This window comes from Myxocyprinus asiaticus, chromosome 28, assembly GCF_019703515.2.
Source record: "Myxocyprinus asiaticus isolate MX2 ecotype Aquarium Trade chromosome 28, UBuf_Myxa_2, whole genome shotgun sequence".
In the NCBI taxonomy this organism is placed as follows: domain Eukaryota; kingdom Metazoa; phylum Chordata; class Actinopteri; order Cypriniformes; family Catostomidae; genus Myxocyprinus; species Myxocyprinus asiaticus.
In genome coordinates, this window is record NC_059371.1 from 13,636,546 (window position 1) to 13,664,128 (window position 27,583).

The 27,583-nt window shown below is 39.7% G+C and overlaps 1 protein-coding gene across 3 annotated transcripts in view; it reads left to right on the forward strand.

Annotated features, from left to right (window-relative positions):
- LOC127419099 (plexin-B1-like) overlaps positions 1-27,583 on the forward strand; it is a 139,339-nt gene that overhangs the window by 74,124 nt on the left and 37,632 nt on the right. For 2 of the 3 annotated variants that reach the window (XM_051660217.1, XM_051660219.1), the window contains exons 2-4: positions 10,133-10,212; positions 13,565-14,672; positions 19,416-19,598. In XM_051660217.1, the coding sequence (XP_051516177.1) occupies positions 13,587-14,672; positions 19,416-19,598 (1,269 nt within the window). In that variant the 5' untranslated portion in view covers positions 10,133-10,212; positions 13,565-13,586. The remainder of the gene's footprint in view (positions 1-10,132; positions 10,213-13,564; positions 14,673-19,415; positions 19,599-27,583) is intronic. The other variant, XM_051660218.1, reaches the window with a different exon arrangement.

The window sequence follows — 27,583 nt, forward strand, 5'->3', positions numbered from 1 at the left end:
CTAAGTCTTATTAAAAGCTGAAATTCTTGAAAAAAGTAATTATGGCACGAGTAGTGCAGACTAATCTTTTATTGTTATTTCTTTAAAAAAATAAGCAGTGAAAGAATTGTGTTTTAAAATATGATTCTTATTTAAAAACACTTTTGTCCACCAAATCAAAGTCATGTGGTGTAACCAACATGTAGGTAGCCAGTTTGGTGTTTATGTTGACTATAAAAACCATAAAACAGAGTGGACACCTTGAGACCCTCAAGACTGAGTGTGAAGTTTTTAAAAAACATCTGATATGCAACCTTTCATGCTCTTCCGACTCAAATGGGGATGGATAGAAAGCCTGAAAATTAATAGTCTGCGAGCAAAATTATGTTGAAATAACCTTGGCAAATAGCCCAAACAAGGTCTTAACCCCTTGAACAACCTGCCACAAAATCTATACATAAGGGATTGATCAACAGGGCATGAAAATCACCAACTCTTCTCAACGATGCCAATGCCATTAGCAGGTCTGTTTTAAGAGTCAAAAACGTTTGTCAAGTGCTAGAACAGAGCACCCGAGAGTGCCTCTAAAACAACAGATAAATCCCATAAAAGAATGTGGATGGGACGAAAAGGTCTAAGCCTGCATACCCTGTTCATAAAATGAAAGACAAGAGAATGTCTACTGACAGAGACTATTGATAAGCACATGCTCAGCCACTATAGCGGCAACATAGACTTTAAACGTTGCCGGGGCAATCCCAGCCCCGAGATGCTCCTGCAAAAATTCCAGCACTGTACCGACAGGGCAGTGAACTGGATTTTCACCTCGTGCTGTACACAAAGAAGCAAGTATATGCCAGCTGAACGTATAAAGCCTCCTAGTTGATGGAGCTCTAGCGTTTAGAATGTGATCGACCACAGCAGGGATAACCCATCATTCAAAAGAGCGCCCCGTTGAGGGGCCATACCCATAACTTCCACAAGTCCGGCAGCAGGTGCCAAATGCTGTGCAGCAGACGGATCGCAATAAATGTGTAAAAACACGTTGTCGGCCACACTTGTGCTCGATGAACATCAAATTCTGTTATGCATGTCTCAAACCTTTGGTCATGGAGACAGAGGCAGAACTTGATCATGCAATTATAAAAAGTGTCTTACAAAAAGTCTTACAGCAGAGAATGCCAGATAAACCATCTTCTTTAGCATAGAACGAGGAAGAATGTGTGAACATGGAGGGAATTGAGAGTAAGCAAATTCACCACAATGGCCCCAGCATTCTTTATGGGGGGACAACGTGTGGTGCTTATGTTCACTGTGTTTTGTGTACACTTTGTGTGCTTGATGAACATCGAATTCTGTTATGTATGTCTCGAGACCCTTGGTCATGGAGACAGAGGCTGAATTCCAGAAGCATTTTTTTAATGTTCGCTCCCCAGCAAGCTACGGCGGAAAACCGAACCATATTTTGGTCGTTGGACGTTCGAGGTGTGTATAACAGCGAACTCATCCTGATACTGACTGAAAGGTAAACAGGAGAGAAACAGATACGTTTATATGGCCCAATTCCGTTCACTGAATGGGGGCTCATCCTTCATTACATAGCAAGCCCATAGGCTCATGTGTAGATCTATTTTTATTGTACATTGAGTTATATTGTGCGTGCCCTGAGACCCTTGGTCATGGAGAGATGAAAATATTTAAAGCTTGTTCGCCAGTGTAATTTACGGGGGAAACTGAGTTAAATTGGTGTACTGAAAAACAGGTTAGATACTAAACTGGTTCTGGCATATAATAGGGGAACAACATGTAGTACCAGGATAGCATGAAACACCCTCACGAACAAAATCGTCGCCCTGACCAGCTCATTCCCCAGAGCAAGCCTCAGGGAGGAAAACAAGGGAAAGTCCAAACGAAGGCATTCCTTAACACGATGTGCTTATTTGGACTGCAAAACCATTGTGTGTAGATCCAATCCATGCCGCCACCGAAAAATCAAGCAGAGAAAGCAGTGCGAGTCTCTTGTCTCGCCAGAATGGCCGCGTGGTCCACGAACGGGAGAAAGAAAAAACAAGTTAAAATTCCTCGCTTCTTCTAATAGAATCCCGAAAGAATAATGGCCCAACGAAGCACTCCACGCGTTGGTTCGCCATCACTCCGTTGGGGAATATTCTCTTATTCCAGCCCCCTCATTCTGCGGCTGGGCTCACCGGTCCATGCATGATCCCCTCCGCCGCAAGCAGTTTGCTTCAAACGGAGAGGGGAGAGATAGAAAGGCTGAGGCCACTCCTCCATTGCCTTATTCATGTGCATTCTCCCAGAACGACACAGAAAAAGACAATAGGGACAAAGGGGCCAATTGTTCCCTTCCAACGATGAATTCTCTCATACAGCATTTTTTTATGGTGACGGCTCAAGATGCGCATGGTATCTCTTTCACACGCTTTGTTAGTCAGATAATGGCCACCGAGCTAGGCCTCAGAGCATGTCCGAGACTTGCACTTTTGCTCAGGGGGAGGGCAACAAACACGAGGAAGAATCCGATGTCCATTCGCATTCCAATCCTCTCAGACACAAAGCCGAATTCCCAAACAGCTCCCGCACACAGAGCTCCAAATCTGGAGGCTGTGGAACTGGAACAAGTGGGAATAATGCCTCGTGGTGATGTTTGGAAAAACCCAATTAAAATTGCTCTGAAATTTACGCTGTATAAACTACGTTCTTACATGTTTGCCACTCAAAAGGGAGAATTTATAATACTCGCTTCGACGCGAGTCATTAGAAACAAACAAGGGCATAGACAAAATTGTGCACTGAAGAACAGAAAATCTGACTCGATGCTGTGAAAGTGAGGGCCTTTATGGAGCCCATGACATAGCTCTCTAGGGGCATTGCTTAAGCGCCATCAGCCAATAAATTGGCGTGATTGTATAAGGGCTTCAAACACAACACTCAGATGGTGTCCCATAGCGAATATGCAGCTTGAGTTCCTACGAAAGGGAATGTTTTGTTCTAAGAAAGTTTTACATGCTGTTCTCAGTTTAATCAGTTTTCTTATTTCTTTGAATTAGCAAAGTTTTACCAAGCACCCTTCAACTTTTTGTACTACCATAAGCATAAAACTATCATTGGAGAGTACAATTGTAAGTTTCCACCTCCAACAACATGCCCACTGTTTATTTACTGACTATCTGATGAGTATTGCCCAGAGAAATGGCAAGTGACCTCTCGGTCTGGAGTGCTGTAATCTGATTGACTGGCTTTACCCAACTTCCGGATATCAGGGTGTGCAGGTTTTTACCAATTTACCTGGGTACAATCATGTTTACGAGATACCGGGCTGCTAGAATGTGTGCTTTTGAGGAAGAAAAAACACTTAAGTTGCAAAGTTAGTGGCATCAAACCTTAGAAAAATATACAGTCTTTTGTTGGAGGCACTTAGGCTATGTTCACACAGGCAGAAAAAAATCCCTTTTTTTTTTTTTTGACTTATCTAACTCAAATCCATTTAGGTTTTTATAGTCTGAACAAGACTAATATATATATATATATATAGGAATCCGTCTTTATGTAAATGCATCTGTGACAGATCTCTTGCTACTTTGAAGGAGGAGCGGTGTTCAAGTGAACGGTCAACGTAAATCTTTATTTTTCTGCTTTTCAGCTTAACACAAAACAGTTGTTTTTCAGCGCAACATAAATGCACACACTCTGCTGCGTGTGTCTCTCTCTCTCTCTCCCCTCCGGCGATCTGGACACCCTTTTTACCCCTCTCCAGCTCTCACTGTAACACAGAACAGCTGTTAGGGATCATTTCCCACAGGTGTCAATCCTTACCGTTCTTCATCTCCCGTCCTCGCTCTCCACAGACGTCACTCAGCCACTCCCACATCACCACAGCATCTTAGTGTGAACGGTCAGATTTCGTGGATTTTTTATTTTTCATAATTTGTTGTGCGCGACATGTTGTTTCGTCAGGTTGTGCAACGAGAAGTCATATACTGCATTACAAATGGCATAAATGATGCCTTCACAAAGCACTTCACAGGGAAAACAATAATGATGGACAGCGTGTTCGTTACAAGTGATTTTTCAATAATAATAATAAAAAAAAACCTTCAAAGTGAGTTCATAATGACTGTTTTATTACACCTTTTAGCCCTCTGACAGTGGAAGGAAATGTCTATGAGGAGAATAGGGCATAGGGATGATCACTTCTGAATGGAACGCACCCATATATCATGTGTATGTTACAGGGCAGCCTAAGCAATGCAAACCTCTATGTAATACAGACATTGACTTTACCCACGCAAAGCTATGTGCTAAGGTGCGGTAAGACACACCGGCAGCGAGGCCATTACAACGTGATAAGGTATTCAATGTCTCGCACCAATTTGGAACGCTTGAGCATTTTGAGCACTTCAATACAGGACTGGGGTCCTTTTCAAGAGTCTTGCTGTCCGACCCTTTTATGCTTCAATACGGGACGTTTTGCAGCCCGCTAAAATAAAGGACAGTAGGCGCTCTGTATGGGATGTCATAACTTCGGCCAAAATATGGGACGGTTCCAGCTAAAACTGTACGGTTATAAACCCTAACAGCAACAAACTTGAATATACCACCTCTCCCGTTTTTTAAGCCATTGTCTGTGACAAATGTGTTCATTTGGAAACTGCTCTAATGAAAAACAAAAACAATGGCAAGCATCCATTGCTGAATACTCACACATGGTGAACATACACAAGTTTGCATAGTTTGCATCGACGTGTTAGCAAAAGCGAACAGAAAATAAAAACATAACTGTCCACCTATAAGATTCACTACAGTCCACATTCTGAGTTATAGATGTAAAATAACCTCCTTTTAGTTAAATGAATTGCTGCTTGCAAATTATGCAGACATTTACACTAATTTTTCTGTTTTCTGGACTGCCGATTGTGGACTGACACTGCACTGTACAATTGCTTGAATGTGTTTTTCCCACATGCTCTATTGTTGTGGTAAAAACTGTTTCAGATTACTCACCCCTAAGCAAAATGAACTGTGGTTGGTTGCCTTCCATGTCAATCAAACAATCTCTTCCTGACTAAGTGGACTGTTCTTGGCCACAATAATCAGCTGGACCAGACTTGTGATGATAGCCAAAGTCTGCCTACACGAAACTATGGAAAGTTCCAACAATAGTGTTTGGAATGTAGAGTATGCTGCAATGCTCCAATACCCCTTTATGTTCAAGAGCTCTATTATTAACACTCTCTCATGCACATGTTCTGTTCCTCTTACTATCTCATTCCCTCCCTCTCATTTTACTTTTTCTCTGCCTTGCTCTCCCCTCCTTTTTTAGTCTCATGCTTCATGGGAATTTTTTTTAAATTCAACCAAGGATTGTTCAAAACATCCATTCACCATATTTTATAGACAAATCTCCTTTAGCAAAGAGGCTAACGACATCAATTTAAAATGTGAAAAGATGTCTTATACACTGTGAATTACATTTCAATACTCTTTCTACTTGGTGAAAGGCTGCTTTGTCCCCAAAGATGGATAAATAGCTTTCTTAATCATCCAGAGTGGCAACTTTTCATGTTCATTGTCATGCCCAATGAGGCGTGACAGCGTAACATTCTGTTAGAGGCCGTAAAAATGTGGGGTCACTGCCAGCCCATCCCAGAAGAGACAGAGGGGTCAGTCTCCTCTCTGCACTGCTGTGTGAGGCATGCCTTGCAGACCCGACGTTACCCTGCCAGTGCCGGTATCTATGCCCATGGGAACGCTTCCAAACAATACACTCCCTTCAGTCCAGGGCCGATTCGGAGGGGCTAGCTGAGAGTTTTATCCTTTAACACAGGGTGAAGTGCTTGTCATTCCTGCATGGAATCCTTGTGCGCTCTCTCTCTTCCCCTCCCCCTATTTGCTATGACTGGTCTGTGAAGAGAATCTGTATTGTGTTGGTCTTAACTAGGGCTGGGCGATACATCGAATATCCATAATATAATCACGAAAAGTTTGCTGACGATATAAAATTCAACAATATTGTGAATATTGCGATGATTTTAGTGAGCCTTTTATTTGGCCATTAAGTTTCATAGAGTGCATCAGTGGACTAATTTCATGATCCTTCAGGGCTGTATAATTAATCCAAACAACGTCAAAATGGCGATATGATCATACGTGATTATTTAACTGCCAAAGGCTGTGATTAAAGACAGATTTTGTGAAGTACTGCCGGTACAAGCATTCGTGCAATTCCAAACATTAGTAACCACTATAAAGTTATTATACAAATCTACAAACGCGGAACATTAAAGGAGAGTTTGACATCGGTTCACAAGATGCGAAACTCATAACTGTCAAACAAACATTGCACTTTCCGTTTCATAATAAAATCTCCTGGTGAAGGTGAAATAAACATGACTGCATGCAGTGTCAAAATAAAAACCCTGGTTAGGGTGAAGTAAATAGGACAGAAATATATTAATTTATCTCTATCAAATCTTATCCTGAAAATAATAATATTTCAGTATTATATTATAATAATAAACTTGACTGGGTTCTACAGAAATAATTTAGTACTATGCAATATTCATCTGTTTTCCAAAAAATAAGTGAAGTCATTTTTGCACACTTTGCTCATTCACAAAGAAAAATGTTTTAGTAAAAATATATGAAGGTAAATAAGATTTTTATTAAGCTTCCATATATGATTGTATGTTAAATATAAGCAGAAACCTGCAAATCAATAAAAATTATTACATTTTACTCTCCCTTGTGTTAATTTAGTGAAAAACTCTGGGAAACATGCCTTCATCATTTTTAAATAGATTTTTATTTAATGCCTTTGAAATATTCATTCTACTTGGCTACAGTGGCTGTTTAGATGAAGTGATGGTTCCTCTGTTTAAATAAAAAATACTTTTATGCTATTTCAGAGCAAAAACATAATTATCGAGATATATATCGAATATCGTCAATTTGCTGAAAAATATGGAGATAATTTCTGAAGCCATATCGCCCAGCCCTAGTCTTAACTGTCACTGGTGTTAAATCAACACCAACTGAATGTCTATTCTAGTAAAGATTTGGAACCAGTCAGACTAACGAGGGTCTATTATTCAGTGAGCTGTTCACTAACTGAAGATTTGAACCTAATTTTGAAGTTTATTTTCTCAATGCTCAACAGTACTTCAACAGTACCTCGTTTCCACCTGGTATTAAGATGCATTTTTGGTGATCCGATGAAATGTTGTCAGCGCTAAATACAGGTCTAAACGGGGTCTAAAATGTTTTGTGATCGAATCACAAAAACCACATACATACACTATATTGCCAAAAGTATTTGCTCACCCATCCACATAATTGAATTCAGGTGTTCCAATCACTTCCATGGCCACAGGTGTATAAAATGAAGCACCTAGGCATGCAGACTGCTTCTACAAACATTTGTGAAAGAATGGGCCGCTCTCAGGAGCTCAGTGAATTCCAGCGTGGTACTGTGATAGGATGCCACCTGTGCAATAAGTCCAGTTGTGAAATTTCCTCGCTACTAAATATTCCACAGTCAACTGTCAGTGGTATTATAACAAAGTGGAAGCGATTGGGAATGACAGCAACTCAGCCACGAAGTGGTAGGCCACGTAAAATGACAGAGCGGGGTCAGCGGATGCTGAGGCGCATAGTGCGCAGAGGTCGCCAACTTTCTGCAGAGTCAATCGCTACAGACCTCCAAAGTTCATGTGGCCTTCAGATTAGCTCAAGAACACTGCGTAGAGAGCTTCATGGAATGAGTTTCCATGGCCGAGCAGCTGCATCCAAGCCATACATCACCAAGTGCAATGCAAAGCGTCGGATGCAGTGGTGTAAAGCACGCCGCCACTGGACTCTAGAGCAGTGGAGACGCTTTCTCTGGAGTGACGAATCACGCTTCTCCATCTGGCAATCTGATGGACGAGTCTGGGTTTGGCGGTTGCCAGGAGAACGGTACTTGTCTGGCTGCATTGTGCCAACTGTGAAGTTTGGTGGAGGGGGGATTATGGTGTGGGGTTGTTTTTCAGGAGCTGGGCTTGGCCCCTTAGTTCCAGTGAAAGGAACTCTGAATGCTTCAGCATACCAAGAGATTTTGGACAATTCCATGCTCCCAACATTGTGGGAACAGTTTGGGGATGGCCCCTTCCTGTTCCAACATGACTGCGCACCAGTGCACAAAGCAAGGTCCATAAAGACATGGATGAGTGAGTTTGGTGTGGAAGAACTTGACTGGCCTGCACAGAGTCCTGACCTCAACCCGAGAGAGCACCTTTGGGATGAATTAGAGCAAAGACTGCGAGCCAGGCCTTCTCGTCCAACATCAGTGTCTGACCTCACAAATGCGCTTCTGGAAGAATGGTCAAAAATTCCCATAAACACACTCCTAAACCTTGTGGAAAGCCTTCCCAGAAGAGTTGAAGCTGTTATAGCTGCAAAGGGTGGGCCGACATCATATTAAACCCTATGGATTAAGAATGGGATGTCACTTAAGTTCATATGCGTCTAAAGGCAGATGAGCGAATACTTTTGGCAATATAGTGTATGTGGTCAAAAACGCATCTGAACGCATCACATTTGAGGTGTAAACGCTAATCCATCCTGTATTTGTCCCGGCAGCAGCGAAGCGCCACCCCTCACCTGTCAATCAACTGCTGTGCTAAAACAAGAGTTTAAACTTTGCCGGTTACAAGCAGTTTTAAAAGGGAAAAAAATGGCAGCTCGAAAAAAAAAAAAACACAAAAAAAGACATTCCTTCTCTAAATGTTGATTTTGTGCTTCGATTAAATTTAAGCTGCATCAGGGAGAAACAGCACGCCATTTTTCGCACTTTCTTTTTCTTTTCTGGCTTTGTTGCAGTTTATTATCATGCAGGAACACGCTGACATAGTGATTGATGTATGTCGTCGTGCAACAGAGTCCCTCCCTTCCAAATCCGATCACAAGTGGTCACAGGAGATGCATTTAAATGACCAGGTGTTAACAGCGATGTGTCTCACCTGACCACATGTGATCGGATCATCCGAGATGCATCTTAAATCCAGGTGGAAACGGGGTCTTGGAGAACACCTTCAAATATCTTATTAGTTGGTCAGCTAAAGGCACATTCATTTGTATGGTTTGGTTAATGCTGTTAATAATAGGCTAACTCTGTTGGGTTTAAGTCATTCTCTGTTAACTTGTGGGATTTTCAGTGAGTGAATTGGGTATCAGTTAGGGTGTTTTCACACCTGGCTCGTTTGGAGCATTTGTTTCCGAAACCTGGTGCATTTTCTCTCTTAGTTTGGTTCGTTTAGGCATATATGAACATGGCAATCGTACACGGATCTGCGCCAAAGTGGTCTCGGTCTGATAGCAAATTAACTCTGGAGCAGTTTGCTTGTGGTGAGAATGCAATCTGACCCAACAGACTATCGAATCAAACAATATCCCTATAAAAACCATAAACATACCTGACTGCAAAGAAGAAATCTGTAGGTCAGCTTGTCACTGTAATTCATCATCAAAATACGGATATAGCCTTTTGGCGACTGTGTGGAACGACATGAAGTGAAGTGAGTAAATTATGACCAAATTTTCATTTTTTTGAGTGTACCACTACATGCATAATAAGGCATGCCAAAGAAAATTAACAAGGCTGGCACTGCATGTTATGAAATTGACCCTAAATCATCTTATTCCTTAATGTTCCTGTATTGGGTCATTAAAATGTGATTGGAATTTTAGGTGCACAATAATCGCAGTTAGATCAAATAACCGCGATCAAACGATTATTTCCAGGCCTAATTTCCCTTTTATCTTATTAATTGTTTAGTTCAGCTTGGATTGCCTCAAGAAAGCAGAGACCCATGTCCTTTAATGGCCTCATATTAATCACATCTTATTCATTTAAAACACCATGGACAGTTTTCCTTTCACACACAACAGGATCACTGCCAACCTACTACTGCAGAGCAATGCATTAGGACCGTGATTGTGACTTAGGGCCTATATCATCCAATTTCCTATCTGGGCAGGATTGCTCAGCTCAACAGCTGTGCCTCCCATGAGCCACAGTGTCATTAAAGCTCCTCTCTTTAGATTGCTCAATGCTGCTCTGTGTAAGAGCTCATTGGCATGTTTTTTACCCTCACAGGCCATCTCCACAGGCATGTGCTATGCCACTGGATAACGCAGAGGACAGCAGCCTCCCGAACCTTGTGTGTCTGACTAATGGTATGTGTGCTATTTTTCAAACATAACTGGCATGTTTTATAAGCATGGTTATTTTGTATGGACCATGTTCAAAGACTTGTAATTAATTTAATTTATTTATGCCGAATAGACCCCTTCATCCTCTATAAGTATACATTGCAAAAAGGACTGTGGAATTATCGTAGTTTTTTTCCTGAGCATTTACCATGGTAAAAGTTTGGTATTCTTTTATTACATTTTAGCAACAGACCAGTGCCATGGTATATATCAAATTACTGTCTAATGTTACTTTGGTGTTACCATCTGATATAATCACTGTACTGTTGTACTGCTGTTTTTTTTTTTGTTGCTTAATGTTCATTAAATGCTTTAATGTATGATCTCATTTTAGTTAAATTCATTACCATGTTTGATGTTTGCTATTCTCTCTCTGTTTAAGTTAGTGATTCATCAGGATTACCATAAGTACTCATGTAAATGGACAGGAGACAAGCATTATCATAAATACTCATATAAATGGACATGATAGGATTACAATAAAGACTCATATAAATAGAGACGATAAAATGTATGCAAGTGTAATGTCATTTATTTCTTATTCAAATAAGCATACATCTGTAATACAGTCACACTTCTGGTTTTCATTATATTCGCCAAATAGCAGCAGTTAAGAGTTGGTCAGATTGTGAAGTCCAGATTTCAAGCTTTTAAACAACATCAATTTAGAGTAGTCTTTAATCAGTTTGCCACCTTGAAGTTCATTGTTATCTCTATGTTGAATTTAATGATATTTCAGTTTAAAACCTTTTAAACCCGAAGCGGCCCGGTTCTGGTCTGCAGGGAGGAGCACTGATCACGAAAAAAAAATATATATATATTATGGTTTTATTCAACAAACACTTGCTTGATCTGCACAAAATAGGTGTTGTTTTAAAGCTTATACTCTTATCTTTACAATGAATATAGCTGATCTGACCAATTCTAAAATACTGCTTTTAAATTTGCTTACAAATTAGAACTGAATATTAAAAAAAGATCACATAGCCATGTGTTATATATCTTAGGAAAGCTCTTGATTACTGGAATACAATGAGCAAATTTGTTTCACTCAGAGACCAAACCACAGTGAGTATTAACGTGTGAAATCCAATTGTAAAATAAACAGATAATCAGAATTTTCATCACATTTTGATTTATTACTAGGGGTGTAAATCGGCAGTTCCACCATGATACGATCTTATATCGATTCTCTTAGCGAGCAGTCCGATGTTTGCCGATACTTACTGTACATACCCATGACAGGAGAGTATGTGCTATCCGTGTTTTTTCTTGGCTGCAGCTTTCACAGTTGTATTGAAAAATTCTGATAAATATTAGTAAGTGTGTTGATGTAAAGATGTGAAAAGTCTTGTAATTGGTGTAGGTGCAGGGCAGGTGTTTTCTCTTTCCCTCAACAGCACTGTTCAGAATATTTTGACTTTTTAGCTGTTTGACACGGTTGAATTGCTCCACAGTGCTTTAAAATAGAAAATTCTCATGTGGAATTCAAATGAGCTACGATTTTGAGGGAAGCCCAATTTAATCACGCATGTGAACCGCTCTGCGCTATCCTGTCACCGGAGCTCGCAGCCCTGTTGACGCATGCGCACACGGGTAGAACAGAGCGCAACTTCAGGCTTCAGTCACTCCGCGCACATCTTTGTCCCATATGAGAAGCCTATTTAGCGCTTATAAAGCAAGATGAAAATCATAAGGTTGCTGCATCGCCTGACGGAAATGTGCACAGACGTGGCTGGCATGAGAGTGTCAAAATAAAGGTAAAAAAAACAGACATTGATGTTTACGCATTGAAACGGTGACATTGCGTCCTTTGTGATTTGATCGATGTATCGATCCAGATTGATGGATCATTACACCCCTATTTATTACTTCATGAAAAATAAACATGTTTCACATCACAATTACAGCAGATGCTTCTGAATCAAACAAGCCCTCACTCATTGTAATATGGGATACTGATATTCCTCAAAGCTATGGTGGCTCATCACTAATGGTATCTCTATAGCGAAGTTTTCTTAGGGATCGATTAACAGAAACACAATCATTCGAGTCATAGATGTGTTAGGTCATCGTCATTGGATGTTTAGAGAGTGTTGGAATCCTTATTTGGAAAGAGGCAATATCACACGTGGGTGAGCAGAACCACAGTGCACATACACAGACAGCGCACAAGAGGGCACAGAGTGTGCACATTTTTTTGGAGTGATGGAATAAGGTACCCATCTGAGTTGAATTTGATTATTAAGCACTTAGTTGATATAAGTTTAAGTATTTGTATATTTTTTTTTTGTATATGTTTGCATTCATAGTTTTCAGTGATTCCATTTTAATGTTCAGTAAAACACCTGAATACTTGCTTGGAGATGTTTTTGGACACTTAAAGTAAAGAAAAGAAAGGCCATCTGCATTCCAAATGCTGTAACTTTTGTTTGGTTAATGATTCCATTTTAGAAAATCCCTATTCACAGTAAACCATGATTAATTTAATCCACGAGTAGAGGGTCCAATAACAGGACAGTTACTGAGATTAATCAAGTAGCATTCAACTGGTCATGTGACCCTAACATGGCAGCCCACATGAGGGGACCCTCTCCATTTAGGGTTAAGCAGCTTTTATATGTTACTGATATGACTGTGAGTCTTTTTATATCATTTGAGTCATCATGATTACATTTTAAACAATTGCTATTAATTACTTTAGGAGTACAACTTCTTAATGAGGAGAAAAATGCTGAGTGCACCTTTAAAATGCAAAAAATAAAATTACAAGTTACCATTGGCTACAATGAGCTGTGAATTATTGGTATTGGCCTAGAAATTCCATATCGATGCATCCCTATTTTATTAATTAATACTCAGGGTTCCCACTGTCATGGGAATATCAGTGAATTTTTGGAAACTGGGACTTCAAGCCTGGAAAGGTCAAATCAGGAAAAAGTAATAGAAAGTTCTGTAGTAAATATAAATATATAAATGCTGTTTTTTTTTTTTTTGTTTGTTTGTTTTGTTTTTTTCTAGTTATGATCAGCTCTAAAATATTTAATCAGCTACAAATTGCTATGAGTGTCATCTATAAAAAATGGGACTGAAAAATCCTTATCCAGTAATGTAGAGCAGTTGGAAAAGTCATAGAAATTATTTGGTTCATAGGAGTGGGAACCCTGAATATTCTGTTCAACAGGGCAGTTCCTCCTTTGTTATAAAAGTTTTGTATAAGGTGTACTTAACCAACTGCACTATGTTAGCAAAGTTGTTCTCTGAGCTGACTTTATAACTTTGTGTCACTGATTTTCATCATTTCCTGTTTGCTCAGTGTTTCTGCAGTCCAATGTGGGATGGCCCTCGTCTTCACCCTGCTTCATTCCCTCCTCCTGGGTGTTCTGGGAGCCCCAAGGTCCTATAGCAGTTATCCACGCTTCTCTTCCAATGACACAGTCTTCCAGCACCTGGCATTGCACCCTGACCCCAGCATTGGATTGGTCTATGTGGGGGCACGAGACCATCTGTTCCAGCTTGCTGGTCTTGATGGCCTCCGGCTTGAAGTGGATGAGAGAACTGGCCCTGTGAGAGACAGCAAAGACTGTCTGCCTCCGGTAACACTCGAGAACTGTCCTCAGGCTGGACTAGTTAGCAATCACAACAAGCTACTGTTAGTAGATCCCTATTCCCTTCAGCTTATCACCTGTGGCAGTGTACACCAGGGAACATGTCAGAAACGCAGCCTGGCTAATGTGAATGAAGTTCTCTTTTCTGCCGACAGACCCGTTGATACGCAGTATGTAGCGGCTAATGACCCTACTACTTCAACAGTTGGACTTGTGGTGCAACCGCAAGACAAAGATCCCGTCCTCTATGTTGGGCGAGGCTACACCAGTAGTCACCCACCAGTGTCTACGCGACAACTTTCGACAGAGCCTGTGTTCTCCTATGAGGAAACCGCTAAACTCGCAGTTGCTGGACGCCTCTCCGAATACGATCACAATTTTGTGGCTACATTCGCCCGACACAACCATGTCTACTTTTTATTCTATAGGCGTGACCTGAAAGCTGCCTCTAGGGAGTATCGAACGTATGTGGCTCGGGTGTGTCTAGACGATCAGGCATATTACTCTTATGTTGAAGTACCACTAATGTGTCACTCAAGCTCAACAGGCAGGATCTACAATCTCCTCCAGGGGGCGCAGGTGGGAGGTGTGGAATCTGGAGACTCGCAAGTTTTGATGGGAGTGTTTTCAACAGCAGTTAGTGCTGCTAGTGGACCCAGTGAAGAATCGGCGTTGTGTGTGTACGCTCTGGATGAAGTGGACAGAAGTATTGATGCTACACGAGACCTGTGCTACACACAAGATGGGGAGAAAGGGAGCAACAAGGTGGCCTACATTGAGTATGAAGTTAAATCCAGCTGTGCCAACCTGCCCACGGTGAGTAAATACACACAGTATAAAGTAGCTAATATAATTCTAATATCATGTCCAAAAGAGGCAATCTATGTATTTGATAATCAACAAATTGCCTTTTTTTATATTGTTCTGAAGTGTCCTAACCAGTCGTGACTGTGACAAAGTTGTTGGTAATCAGCCACAGTGAAATCTCATTGGTTCAAAATCCTGCTACACATAGATGTATTTTAAACTTAAAATATGTTTGACTTAAATGTGATATTGTCACTAAGCAGCACAGCATTTTGCTTTTTAGTTGCTTTTCACTTAGAAATTGTCATATTTAACTAGAGGTCGACCGATAGTGGATTTTGCAGATACCGATAACTAAGGTGATGGGAAAGGCCGATAACCTATTAATCGGCCAATAGTTTTTACAAATCGATTTATAGGATGGCAACATTTTTTCTTATTCTTTCTTTACTATGACGGGGCCCAGACAAAAAGTAAAAAATGAATAAAGTCCCAGATGTACTTTATTGTTCAACCAAAAATCCCACTAATAACTAGAAAAAATGAAGATTTGGTGCATAACGCGGGACATATATATATATATATATATATATATATATATATATATATATATATATATATATATACACACACATATATACAAGCCCGAAATTCACCGGGGACTCTTATTTTGAAATTACAAAAATTATGAAAAAATTCTTCAGGTACCTGCATATATTTTGGCCAATAAAGATATTTCCAAAAAGCAACTATCGGCACCGATTAATCAGTAAAACTGATATATCGGTCTATCTCTATTTTAACTCTGGGTTCAAGTAATCCTGGGTTATATTGTTCCTTTGTTCATGGGTTAAACTTTACCTTTGGTTAGTAATTTATACTGAGGGTATTTCACAAATTTGTCAACTGGGGTTTGCATTATTGTTTGCATATTTATGATGTTAATGACATTGACTGGACAAGTACTGCACACAACCTGTTTTAATTACTGCTTTTGCATCTGCATCTGTGGAAATGTCTATTTATCATTCGAGGTAATGCATGTAGTATTTAACAAGGCAAGGATTGTTTAGTGGATGATTGGTTGTCTGTTGCTTAACTACTCACTGTAATATTCTAGCACTGCATTTCTTTTCTTTGGATCTGTAATTTGGGATTAGTACTTACAATTCTTCCTAACCCAGGGTTAAAAGTGGTGCTTACCTCAGCACAGGGTTAACTTGAGGTTTAAAAAAAAGATTGGGTAACAGTAGTGTGGAAAGCCTGAGTGAGGAAAGAAAAATGACACTTGAAACTTAATGAATAACGCCTGGTTACGACATAGTGTTAGTGTTTTTTTTCTTTTATAAGAATATAATGGATTCACATTGTAACATTACACACATTAATTATCTACACTGGTGGCCAAACGTTTGGAATAATGTACAGATTTTGCTGTTTCGGAAGGAAATTGGTACTTTAATTCACCAAAGTGGCATTCAACTGATCACAAAGTATAGTCAGGACATTGCTGATGTAAAAAACAGCACCATCACTATTTGAAAAAAAGTAATTTTTGATCAAATCTAGAAAGGCCCCATTTCCAGCAGCCATCACACCAACACCTTATCCTCGAGTAATCATGCTAAATTGCTAATTTGGTACTAGAAAATCACTTGCCATTATATCAAACACAGTTGAAAGCTATTTTGTTTGTTAAATGGTTTGTTAAAAATTAATTAATTAAATTAAAATTAAATGAAGCTTAACATTGTCTTTGTGTTTATTTTTGAGTTGCCACAGTATGCAATAGACTGGCATGTCTTAAGGTCAGTATTAGGTCAAAAATGGCAAAAAAGAAACAGCTTTCTCTAGAAACTCATCAGTCAATCATTGTTTTGCGGAATGAAGGCTATACAATACTTGAAATTGCCAAAAAAACTGAAGATTTCATACAAAGGTGTACACTACAGTCTTCAAAGACTCTAACAAGGACAGAAAGAGATGTGGAAGACCAGATGTACAACTAAACAAGAGGATAAGTACATCAGAGTCTCTAGTTTGAGAAATAGAAGCCTCACATGTCCTCAGCTGACGGCTTCATTGAATTCTACCCGCTCAACACCAGTTTCATGTACAACAGTAAAGAGAAGACTCAGGGGTGCAGGCCTTATGGGAAGAATTGCAAAGAAAAAGGCACTTTTGAAACAGAAAAACAAAAAGAAAAGGTTAGAGTGGGCAAAGAAACAGACATTGGACAACAGATAATTGGAAAAGAGTGTTATGGATCTTAACCCCATTGAGCTTTTGTGGGATCAGCTAGACTGTAAGGTACGTAAGAAGTGCCCAACAAGACAGCCACATCTATGGCAAGTACTACAGGAAGTGTGGGGTGAAATGTCAGCTGAGTATCTGGACAAATTGACAGCTAGAATGCCAAGGATCTGCAAAGCTGTCATTGCTGCGCGTGGAGGATTTTTTTAATAGTAATAGTAATTTTTGATGTTATTAATGTCCTGACTATACATTGTGATCAGTTGAATGCTACTTTGGTGAATAAAAGCATCAATTTGTTTCCATAAGTGAAAATCTGTACATTACTCCAAACTTTTGGCTGCCAGTGTATATAAATAGGTTTTTAGGTCAAGTGTTCCCACATAATCATCACAGTAGTATAGCTTTGATAGAAAACCCTGGGAAAATTGGAAATGGATGCACGCAATGTAACTCTTGAGAACTGGACCACATAATTTCCCTCTAATGCTGTACTCAAACCAACATTTATCCTAATTTAGATACACTGCTTCTCATTAATTCTCAAGGAAATTGCTTTAGCCCATATGACTCTGCCTGCCATAATTTGAGTGAATTATATTTTTACTCTTTGATGAGCATAAGGCAAGACTACCTTGCATTAGTCCTAACAAGGCCTCTTGACAAATCACAGGCTTTAAGAATGTGGGCTCGCTGACATACAACCTCTTCATGACCTCCATGTATCTGCAGGGCCCTGGCCTGCTCGCTCATAAACAGCATTGCTAGGATCAATAAAACCGACAAGCCTAAACTACACTACACTAATGATGCAAGTAGAGGGGGGAGGGAATACTGGTCTGGGGAGGGTTAGATTTCGAGAAGACTTCTAGAAAGGAGAGGATTGCATGTTAAAGGAATAGTTCACCCAAATATGAAAATGTTGTCATCATTTACTCGCATGTCAAACCCGTATAACTTACTTTCTTGGAACACAAAAGGAGATGTTAGGCAGAATGTTTGCGCTTTTTTCCATTCAAAATGCCTTCTTCGTGAAACAATCGAAGATAGAAGAATAAATAGCTTCGTAAATTGTCGGTAAAAACATTCTTGCGTAAATGTGTTTTCTTAAGTTTCTTAAATTAGGCCCAAAGAAAGTGAATGGTGAATGATGCTGTCAAGCCCCAAAAAGAATAAAATGCCACCATAAAAGTAGTATCTGAATTGTGCACTGTATTCCATATTCTTATGAAGTCATAAGATAGCTTTGTTGTTACTCTGTATTTTGTTACTAAGTCGTTATTTGCCTAAAATCTTTTCCTATTGATAGCTCTCAAATCTCATTTGGTTTCAGGTATAGTAAGATATGATGTGTCGAGATGCATCACAACAGATCTGATGCCAATGAACACCAAACTGTATTGGATTTTGCATGTCGAATATGCAGTAGTGTGAAACTAAATTTGAGAGCTGCAATGGAATGCAAGATTTTCAGTGAAAAACAAAGGTATCATATAAATTCAGATTCCTTAAAATATAGCACACAAGTAATATAGATTGTATTTATACTTTGATGGTGCTTTTTGGACAAATTCGGAGATCAACCACATCCATCCTGATTCATTTTACCCAAAATGTGTGTATTTCGTATCTATTTAGGCTCTTTAGAGGATCGCGTCATTTCCCTCACGTTACCTGTATTAAAATCAGTTACGAGTCGAATCTCGCGTGCGCTGCGCGTGAATAGAGCTATTTGAAAGACGTGTGGAGCTGCCACCTATGTAGAGCATTCCAAATCACTCTCTTATGAGGCATCATTTCAGTAAGGATGCTGCCATAGAAGACAGCTGTCTATGTAGGCAAGAGACAGCAAAAAATGTTTTGGAATAGACCCATTATGTAGAAGAGATCAGCATGAACATTTTTAAACATCTCCTTTCTTGTTTCACGGAAGAAAGTAAAACGGTTTGGAACAACCTGTGGGGGAGTAATTGGTGAAAGAATTCTCAATTTTTGATGAACCATATATATTAAGCACGTTGATGCTGATCCCAAAACAAACACACATCCTTTTTTTACTTACAAATCCTCAAAATGTCAAGCACATTTTTCCTGATCCCCATTTGTTTTCCCTAAAGCTTAGACTCGAACACAAACAGAAATACAGATCACCTCTCATTATGAGAGAAAATGGTTTGAGAGTCAGGGTAGATTTGATCTAAGACTGGAGCAGATTTCATGGTGTTAGTGACAATGAATGAAGCAACCTTGCAGTCCTAGTATGAGACCAAGATAATCTTCATCTTCGGTAATCTGATTTTCTGAAGTAAGAGGATTTGACAACCTTCAGGCAACGGTCTAAAACTAAACCCCTATAAAAAAAAAAGACTGAAAGACTGCAAAAATCTGAGATTGGCAGAATCTAGCATTACACAAGATGAAACTGGATTATGTTAGAACGGTTTTGCCAAAACTTAAGTCCCAATTATTTTTTTTTATTTTTTTTTTTTTGTCAAACAGAACACCCTAAAGGCTTATCCCTGTGGTTCAGACCACACCCCAAGTCCAATGGCAAGCCGGGAACCAGTTAAAGCCGAAGCCGTATTGGACAGTCCAGCTGCCCGTCTGACTGCTGTGGCGGTTAGCGTAAAGGAAGGCCATACCATTGTTTTCCTGGGTGACTCCAAAGGCAATGTGCATAAGGTATGTGACATGAAAATGAGCTGAATGACTTGTCAAAAACAGATTTATTTATGATTTATATTGCACTTTTGAAAACCACCATGGAAATACCAGTCCTCTTAATATGGTAATATTATCTGTCTGCTTAAGCAGTTAAACTGATTTTGCCCACAGGGTGAATGTGTTGCAGGCAAGATTGTGCTGAAACAGCATACCTGAAGCTTTTTTGTGTTTCCTCTGTTGGACCACAGAACAGCCTTTCACCACAAACCACACTATATAAAACACAGTACTGATATCATAAGAACAGTGGGGCTCGTGAGCTGATATTTTAGCATATACAAAGTTATATCTAAAGCTCTGCTGTGGTTGTTGAAGTATTTGCATGCCTGGATGGTCAAAGTTTAAACCATAGTGTTTGGTTAGTTCTAGACAACACTTCATGACCCAGGCCTCCCCATGACAGCAATCCACTGTTCTTTGCTATTTTTACATATTTTTTGCAAGTCAGTGTCATTGTCCACAAGCTTGTGTGACATTTTTGCAGTGGAGATAGTGACATACAGTACTAAGATGACAAAAATGACTGCAAAACATTGGTGTTGGAAATCACTTTAGGCTACATATATTTGTTTTAATTTGGCTATGGGACTGTGCCTCTTTAAATGTAGTCCAGGATTAAAGGTCTGAGTATACTTCAGTTGTGGATGAAGAAAAGGAAGTCCAGCCTTAAAGGTAAAAGAGCCAATCACCTTTTAGATACAGAAATCACCTGTCAAGTCAACCAGAAATAAGTCTGTGCATTAGCTAGACCAGCCTGAAAAAAATAGCTCTTTTTTTTGCATGATCTGAGCTAAAGAAGCACAATTTATGATACCATTGTTGACTTGACTGCTAAATTTAAAATATGTTCTTTAGTCATAATCTTGACCTACTGTTTTGGAGATTTAGGTATTTCCCCATTTAAGTAGATAGGAGCTGCACTTTTATGACACTTGTATCCATTGAAAATAACTGCGTGGGAGCTTTCAAAGATGGCCGCCGAGTGGACTGACTTGCCTTAAGAGACCTTGATTCCAGTCCTCTAATTTGATTGGAGAGGCAACATTATATTTAGTGTAGCAACACTTAATTGTTTCCCTGTTTGTATCACTCTGCTAGTATGTGTTTGCTACATAGAATTCCAGTTCTACAGGTGCATCTCAATAAATTAGAATGTCGTGGAAAAGTTCATTTATTTCAGTAATTCAACTCAAATTGTGAAACTCGTGTATTAAATAAATTCAGTGCACACAGACTGAAGTAGTTTAAGTCTTTGGTTCTTTTAATTGTGATGATTTTGGCTCACATTTAACAAAAACCCACCAATTCACTATCTCAAAAAATTAGAATACATCATAAGACCAATAAAAAAAACATTGTTAGTGAATTGTTGGCCTTCTGGAAAGTATGTTCATTTACTGTATATGTACTCAGTACTTGGTAGGGGCTCCTTTTGCTTTAATTACTGCCTCAATTCGGCGTGGCATGGAGGTGATCAGTTTGTGGCACTGCTGAGGTGGTATGGAAGCCCAGGTTTCTTTAACAGTGGCCTTCAGCTCATCTGCATTTTTTGGTCTCTTGTTTCTCATTTTCCTCTTGCCAATACCCCATAGATTCTCTATGGGGTTCAGGTCTGGTGAGTTTGCTGGCCAGTCAAGCACACCAACACCATGGTCATTTAACCAACTTTTGGTGCTTTTGGCAGTGTGGGCAAGTGCCAAATCCTGCTGGAAAATGAAATCAGCATCTTTAAAAAGCTGGTCAGCAGAAGGAAGCATGAAGTGCTCCAAAATTTCTTGGTAAACGGGTGCAGTGACTTTGCTTTTCAAAAAACACAATGGACCAACACCAGCAGATGACATTGCACCCCAAATCATCACAGACTGTGGAAACTTAACACTGGACTTCAAGCAACTTGGGCTATGAGCTTCTCCACCCTTCATCCAGACTCTAGGACCTTGGTTTCCAAATGAAATACAAAACCTGCTCTCATCTGAAAAGAGGACTTTGGACCACTGGGCAACAGTCCAGTTCTTCTTCTCCTTAGCCCAGGTAAGACGCCTCTGACGTTGTCTGTGGTTCAGGAGTGGTTTAACAAGAGGAATACGACAACTGTAGCCAAATTCCTTGACACGTCTGTGTGTGGTGGCTCTTGATGCCTTGACCCCAGCCTCAGTCCATTCCTTGTGAAGTTCACCCAAATTCTTGAATCGATTTTGCTTGACAATCCTCATAAGGCTGCGGTTCTCTCGGTTGGTTGTGCATCTTTTTCTTCCACACTTTTTCCTTCCACTCAACTTTCTGTTAACATGCTTGGATACAGCACTCTGTGAACAGCCAGCTTCTTTGGCAATGAATGTTTGTGGCTTACCCTCCTTGTGAAGGGTGTCAATGATTGTCTTCTGGACAACTGTCAGATCAGCAGTCTTCCCCATGATTGTGTAGCCTAGTGAACCAAACTGAGAGACCATTTTGAAGGCTCAGGAAACCTTTGCAGGTGTTTTGAGTTGATTAGCTGATTGGCATGTCACCATATTCTAATTTTTTGAGATAGTGAATTGGTGGGTTTTTGTTAAATGTGAGCCAAAATCATCACAATTAAAAGAACAAAAGACTTAAACTACTTCAGTCTGTCTGCACTGAATTTATTTAATACACGAGTTTCACAATTTGAGTTGAATTACTGAAATAAATGAACTTTTCCACGACATTCTAATTTATTGAGATGCACCTGTATAGTTTGAAAATTGTAGCCGAACTAGATTCATTTTACATTTTCGAGAAAAAAATAAAATAAAATAGCTTGCCTTATTGCGTCTAAAATGTATTGTTTTAAAAAAACAATATCACACTTGCAATTTTTGAGTTATCAATGGCCGAACCACAGCCGCGCTGATATTCAGAATGGCAGCACAAATTGCAAGTTTGATATTGCTAAATTGTCCTATTTTGCCGATATGTTCCATATCAATAAAATTATTAACAGTAGTCTGCTCTCAGTGTTATGTAATCCTATACTGGAACCATCCAAAAGATTAACCATGAAGATAGACTCATGTATCTATTCAAATTGAACCTGGGAACGATGAGGTTTAATGTTTACAATTCAAATGTAATGCAGATTTGAGGAGAAAACCTGTTTTAGAACTGAATGAGGTCATCCCAAAACCTTGGGTGTATGTGACATCAGAAACCACCTATGTTACTAGGATTATTCCTACACACACACACACATACACATGTACTGCTCACTCTCACTTGAAAACATGCAAAACAATATTCAGTGAGCGTCAACTGTGTGAAACCACATTGACAAGCTGGGATAATTATACAGTATATATACTGTATTATATACACTACCGGTCAAAAATTTAGGGTCACTTACTCATTCTTTATTATTATTATTTTTGACATTTAAGGACAATAGTAAAGTCATCAAAAATATGGAAGAACAGAAATGGAACTATAGGAATTGTGTTGTGACTTAAAAAAATTCAAAATAATCAAAACTATGTTATATTTTAGTATCTTCAAAGTAGCCACTGTTTGCATAGAATTTGCAGAAACATACTCTTGACATTTTCTCAACCAGCTTCTTGAGGTATCACCCTGGGATGCTTTTTAAACAGTGTATAATCAATTCTGGGCACTTATTAGCTGCTTTTCTTTTTTTATTCGGTCCAAGTCATCCATCTGAAAAACTTTTTTTAATATTTTTTTTTAATATTTTGTTTTTTAATAAAATTTTAGTTAAAATTTGGGCAAAAAACTGAAGATTTCTTACAAAGGTGTACACTACAGTCTTCAAAGACAAAGGACAACTGGCTCTAACAAGGACAGAAAGAGATGTGGAAGACCAGATGTACAGCTAAACAAGAGGATACGTACGGTTGAAGTCAAAAGTTTTCATACACTTAGGTTGAAGTCATTAAAACTCATTTTTTAACCACTCCACATATTTAATATTAGCAGACTATAGTTTTGGCAAGTCGTTTAGGACATCTACTTTGTGCATGATACAAGCAATTTTTCCAACAATTGTTTACAGACAGATTGTTTCACTTAATTGACTATCACAATTCCAGTGGGTCAGAATTTTACATACACTAAGTTAACTGTGCCTTTAAGCAGCTTATGCAATTCCAGAAAATGATGTCAAGCCTTAGACAATTAGCTTCTGATAGGAGGTGTACTGAATTGGAGGTGTACCTGTGGATGTATTTTAAGGCCTACCTTCAAACTCAGTGCCTCTTTGCTTGACATCATGGGAAAATGAAAAGAAATCAGCCAAGACCTCAGGAAAAAATTGTGGACCTCCACAAGTCTGGTTCATCCTTGGGTACAATTTACAAACGCCTGAAGGTACCACGTTCATCTGTACAAACAATAGTACACAAGTATAAACACCATGGGGCCACTCAGCCATCATACCGCTTAGGAAGGAAACACATTCTGTCTCCTAGAAATGAACGTAGTTTGGTGTGAAAAGTGAAAATCAGTCCCAGAACAACAGCAAAGGACCTTGTGAAGATGCTGGAGGAAACAGGTAGACAAGTATCTATATCCACAGTAAAGCGAATCCTATATTGACATAACCTGAAGGGCTGCTCAGCAAGGAAGAAGCCACTGCTCCAAAACTGCCATAAAAAACCCAGACTGCAGTTTGCAAGTGCACATGGGGACAAAGATCTTAAATGTCCTCTGGTCTGATGAAACAAAAACTTAACTGTTTGGCCATAATGACCATATTTATGTTTGGAGGAAAAAGGGTGAGGCTTGCAAGCCGAAGAACACCATCCCAACCGTGAAGCATGGGGGTGGCAGCATCATGTTGCGAGGGTGCTTTGGTGCAGGAGGGACTGGTGCAATTCACAAAATAGATGGCATCATGAGGAAGGAAAATTATGTGGATATATTGAAGCAACATCTCAAGACATCAGCCATGAAGTTAAAGCTTGGTTCCAAATGGGTCTTCCAAATGGACTATGACCCAAAGCATAACTCCAAATTTGTGGCAAAATGGCTTTAGGACAACAAAGTCAAGGTATTGAAGTGGCCATCACAAAGCCCTGACCTCAATCTGATAGAAAATTTGTGGGCAGAACTGAAAAAGCGTGTGCGAGCAAGGAAGTCTACAAACCTGACTCCGTTACACCAGTTCTGTCTGGAGGAATGGGCCAAAATTCCAGCAACTTATTGTGAGAAGCTTGTGGAAGGCTGCCCAAAATATTTGACCCAAGTTAAACAATTTAAAGGCAATGCTGCCAAATACTAACAACATGTATGTAAACTTCTGACCCAATGGGAATGTGATGAAAGAAATAAAAGCTGAAATAAATAATTCTCTCTACTATTATTCTGACATTTCACATTCTTAAAATAAATTTGTGATCCTAACTGACCTAAGAATGTTTTCTACGATTAAATGTTAGGAACTGAGTTTAACTGTACATCAGAGACTCTAGTTCATGTACAACAGTAAACAGAAGACTCGGGGGTGCAGGCCTGATGGGAAGAATTGCAAAGAAAAAGCCACTTTTGAAACAGAAAAACAAAAAGAAAGGTTAGAGTGGGCAAAGAAACACAGACATTGGACAACAGATAATTGGAAAAGAGTGTTATGGATCTTAACCCCATTGAGCTTTTGTGGGATCAGCTAGACTGTAAGGTGCGTGAGAAGTGCCCGACAAGACAGCCACATCTATGGCAAGTGCTACAGGAAGCGTGAGGTGAAATGTCAGCTGAGTATCTGGACAAACTGACAGCTAGAATGCCAAGGATCTGCAAAGCTGTCATTGCTGCACGTGGAACATTTTTTGATGAGAACTCTTTGAAGTAGTTTAAGAAGTTCTGAACATTTTTTTCAAATTGTAATAGTAATTTTTCACATTATTAATGTCCTGACTATACATTGTGATCAGTTGAATGCCACTTTGGTGAATAAAAGTACCAATTTCTTTCCATAAAAGTAAAATCTCTACATTATTCCAAACTTTTGGTCACCAGTGTATATACATATGTATATACACCAATCAGCCACAACATTAAAACCACTGACAGGTGAAGTGAATAACATCAATTATCTCATTACAATGGCACCTATCAAGGGGTGTGATATATTAGGCAGCAAGTGAACAGTCAGTTCTTGAATTTCATGTGTTGGAAGCAGGTATGCAGTAGTGGGTACCTACCAAAAGTGGTCCAAGGAAGGACAACCGGTGAACCAGTGATAGGGTCATGGGCGCCCAAGGCTCACTGATGCACGTGGGGAGTGAAGGCTAGCCCGTCTGGTCCGATCCCACAGAAGAGCTACTGTAGCCCAAACCGCTGAAAAACTTCATGCTGGCCATGATAGAAAGGTGTCAGAACACACAGTGCATCGTAGCTTGCTGCATATTGAGCTGCGTAGCCACAGACTGGTCAGAGTGCCCATGTTGACCCCTATCCTCCACCGAAAGCACCTACAATGGGCACATGAGTTTGAGAACTGGACCATGGAGCAATAGAAGTAGGTGCCCTGGTCTGATGAATCGCGTTTTCTTTTAGATCATTTGGACGGCCGGGTGCGTGTGCGTCGTTTACCTGGGGAAGAGATGGCAGCAGGATGCACCATGGGAAGAAGGCAGGCCGGCGGAGGCAGTTTGATGTTCTGGGCAATGTTCTGCTGGGAAACCTTGGGTCCTGGCATTCATGTTGATGTTACTTTGACACGTACCACCTACCTAAAGATTGTTGCAGACCACGTACACCCCTTCTTGACAACGGTATTTCCTGATGGCAGTGGCCTCTTTCAGCAGGATAATGCGCCCTGCCACACCGCAAAAATTGTTCAGGAATGGTTTGAGGAACATGATAAAGTGTTCAAGGTGTTGACTTGGCCTCCCAATTCCCCAGATCTCAGTCCGATTGATCATCTATGGGATGTGCTAGGACAACAAGTCCAATCCATGGAGGACCCACCTCTCAACTTACAGGACTTAAAGGATCTGCTGCTAACATCTTGGCACCAGATACCACAGGACACCTTCAGAGGTCTTGTGGAGTCCGAGCCTTGACGGGTCAGAGCTGTTTGGGTGACACGAGGGGGACCTACACGATAATAGGCAGGTGGTTTTAATGTTGTGACTGAACGGTGTATATACTGTGTATATATATACATAAACACACACATAACATTTAAACCTGGAAATAAATTGAAGTTTCAGGTTTTTTAAACAATTTAAAACATTTAACATGTTAATTTCTTTGTACAAAAGGTCAGACTTCCTTGCATTTCCATTAAAGCACACAAGATGCTCTTTTATTGTGAAATCACGCTGGATAACATGCATCATCAGGTTTTGTCCATGCCTACTCGAGGGCATGTTATCAAAATTCATGTTAATTTTGTCATTATTCACTTTGTCAAAATTCAACTTTTTATTCAAATTGTTTTATTTATTTGGATTATTATTATTAAAAAATGTGAAGTATTTTAACTAGTGGTCTCAGACTTTTGGACCCCATTACTTTCACTCACAAGCACACATCTCCTTTATGCAGGTGTACTTCCTCTTACCCTACTTACACAAACACATGCACACACCTATTCGGTGTTGCATAATACAATAATGTACCAATTTATGATTCCTACTGCAATAGACCGTAGCCGACAGTTTGTCAATGGTAATCCAATTAAAACTGAAACCTGAATGGGTGGAGTGCGTGAACAGCTCCCGGTGTAAGGTGTCTCACACTCTTAAGCAGCATACCTGCTCTTCTGATGGTATTCTCACTATTCTAATCTTGTTTGCTGAAATCGACCCCACTCATGATAGGATTCAAGAGGCATTAGGCACCTCTCTCAGATCTATTGCAGTTGCCTTGTACGTCGCTTTCCTTCAACCAGACTTAGAAGTGCTCTAGTGCTAAACCTTTTCTGCAGACACTTTTAGATCTTTTAGTTAGACTTGCCCACTCTTTGT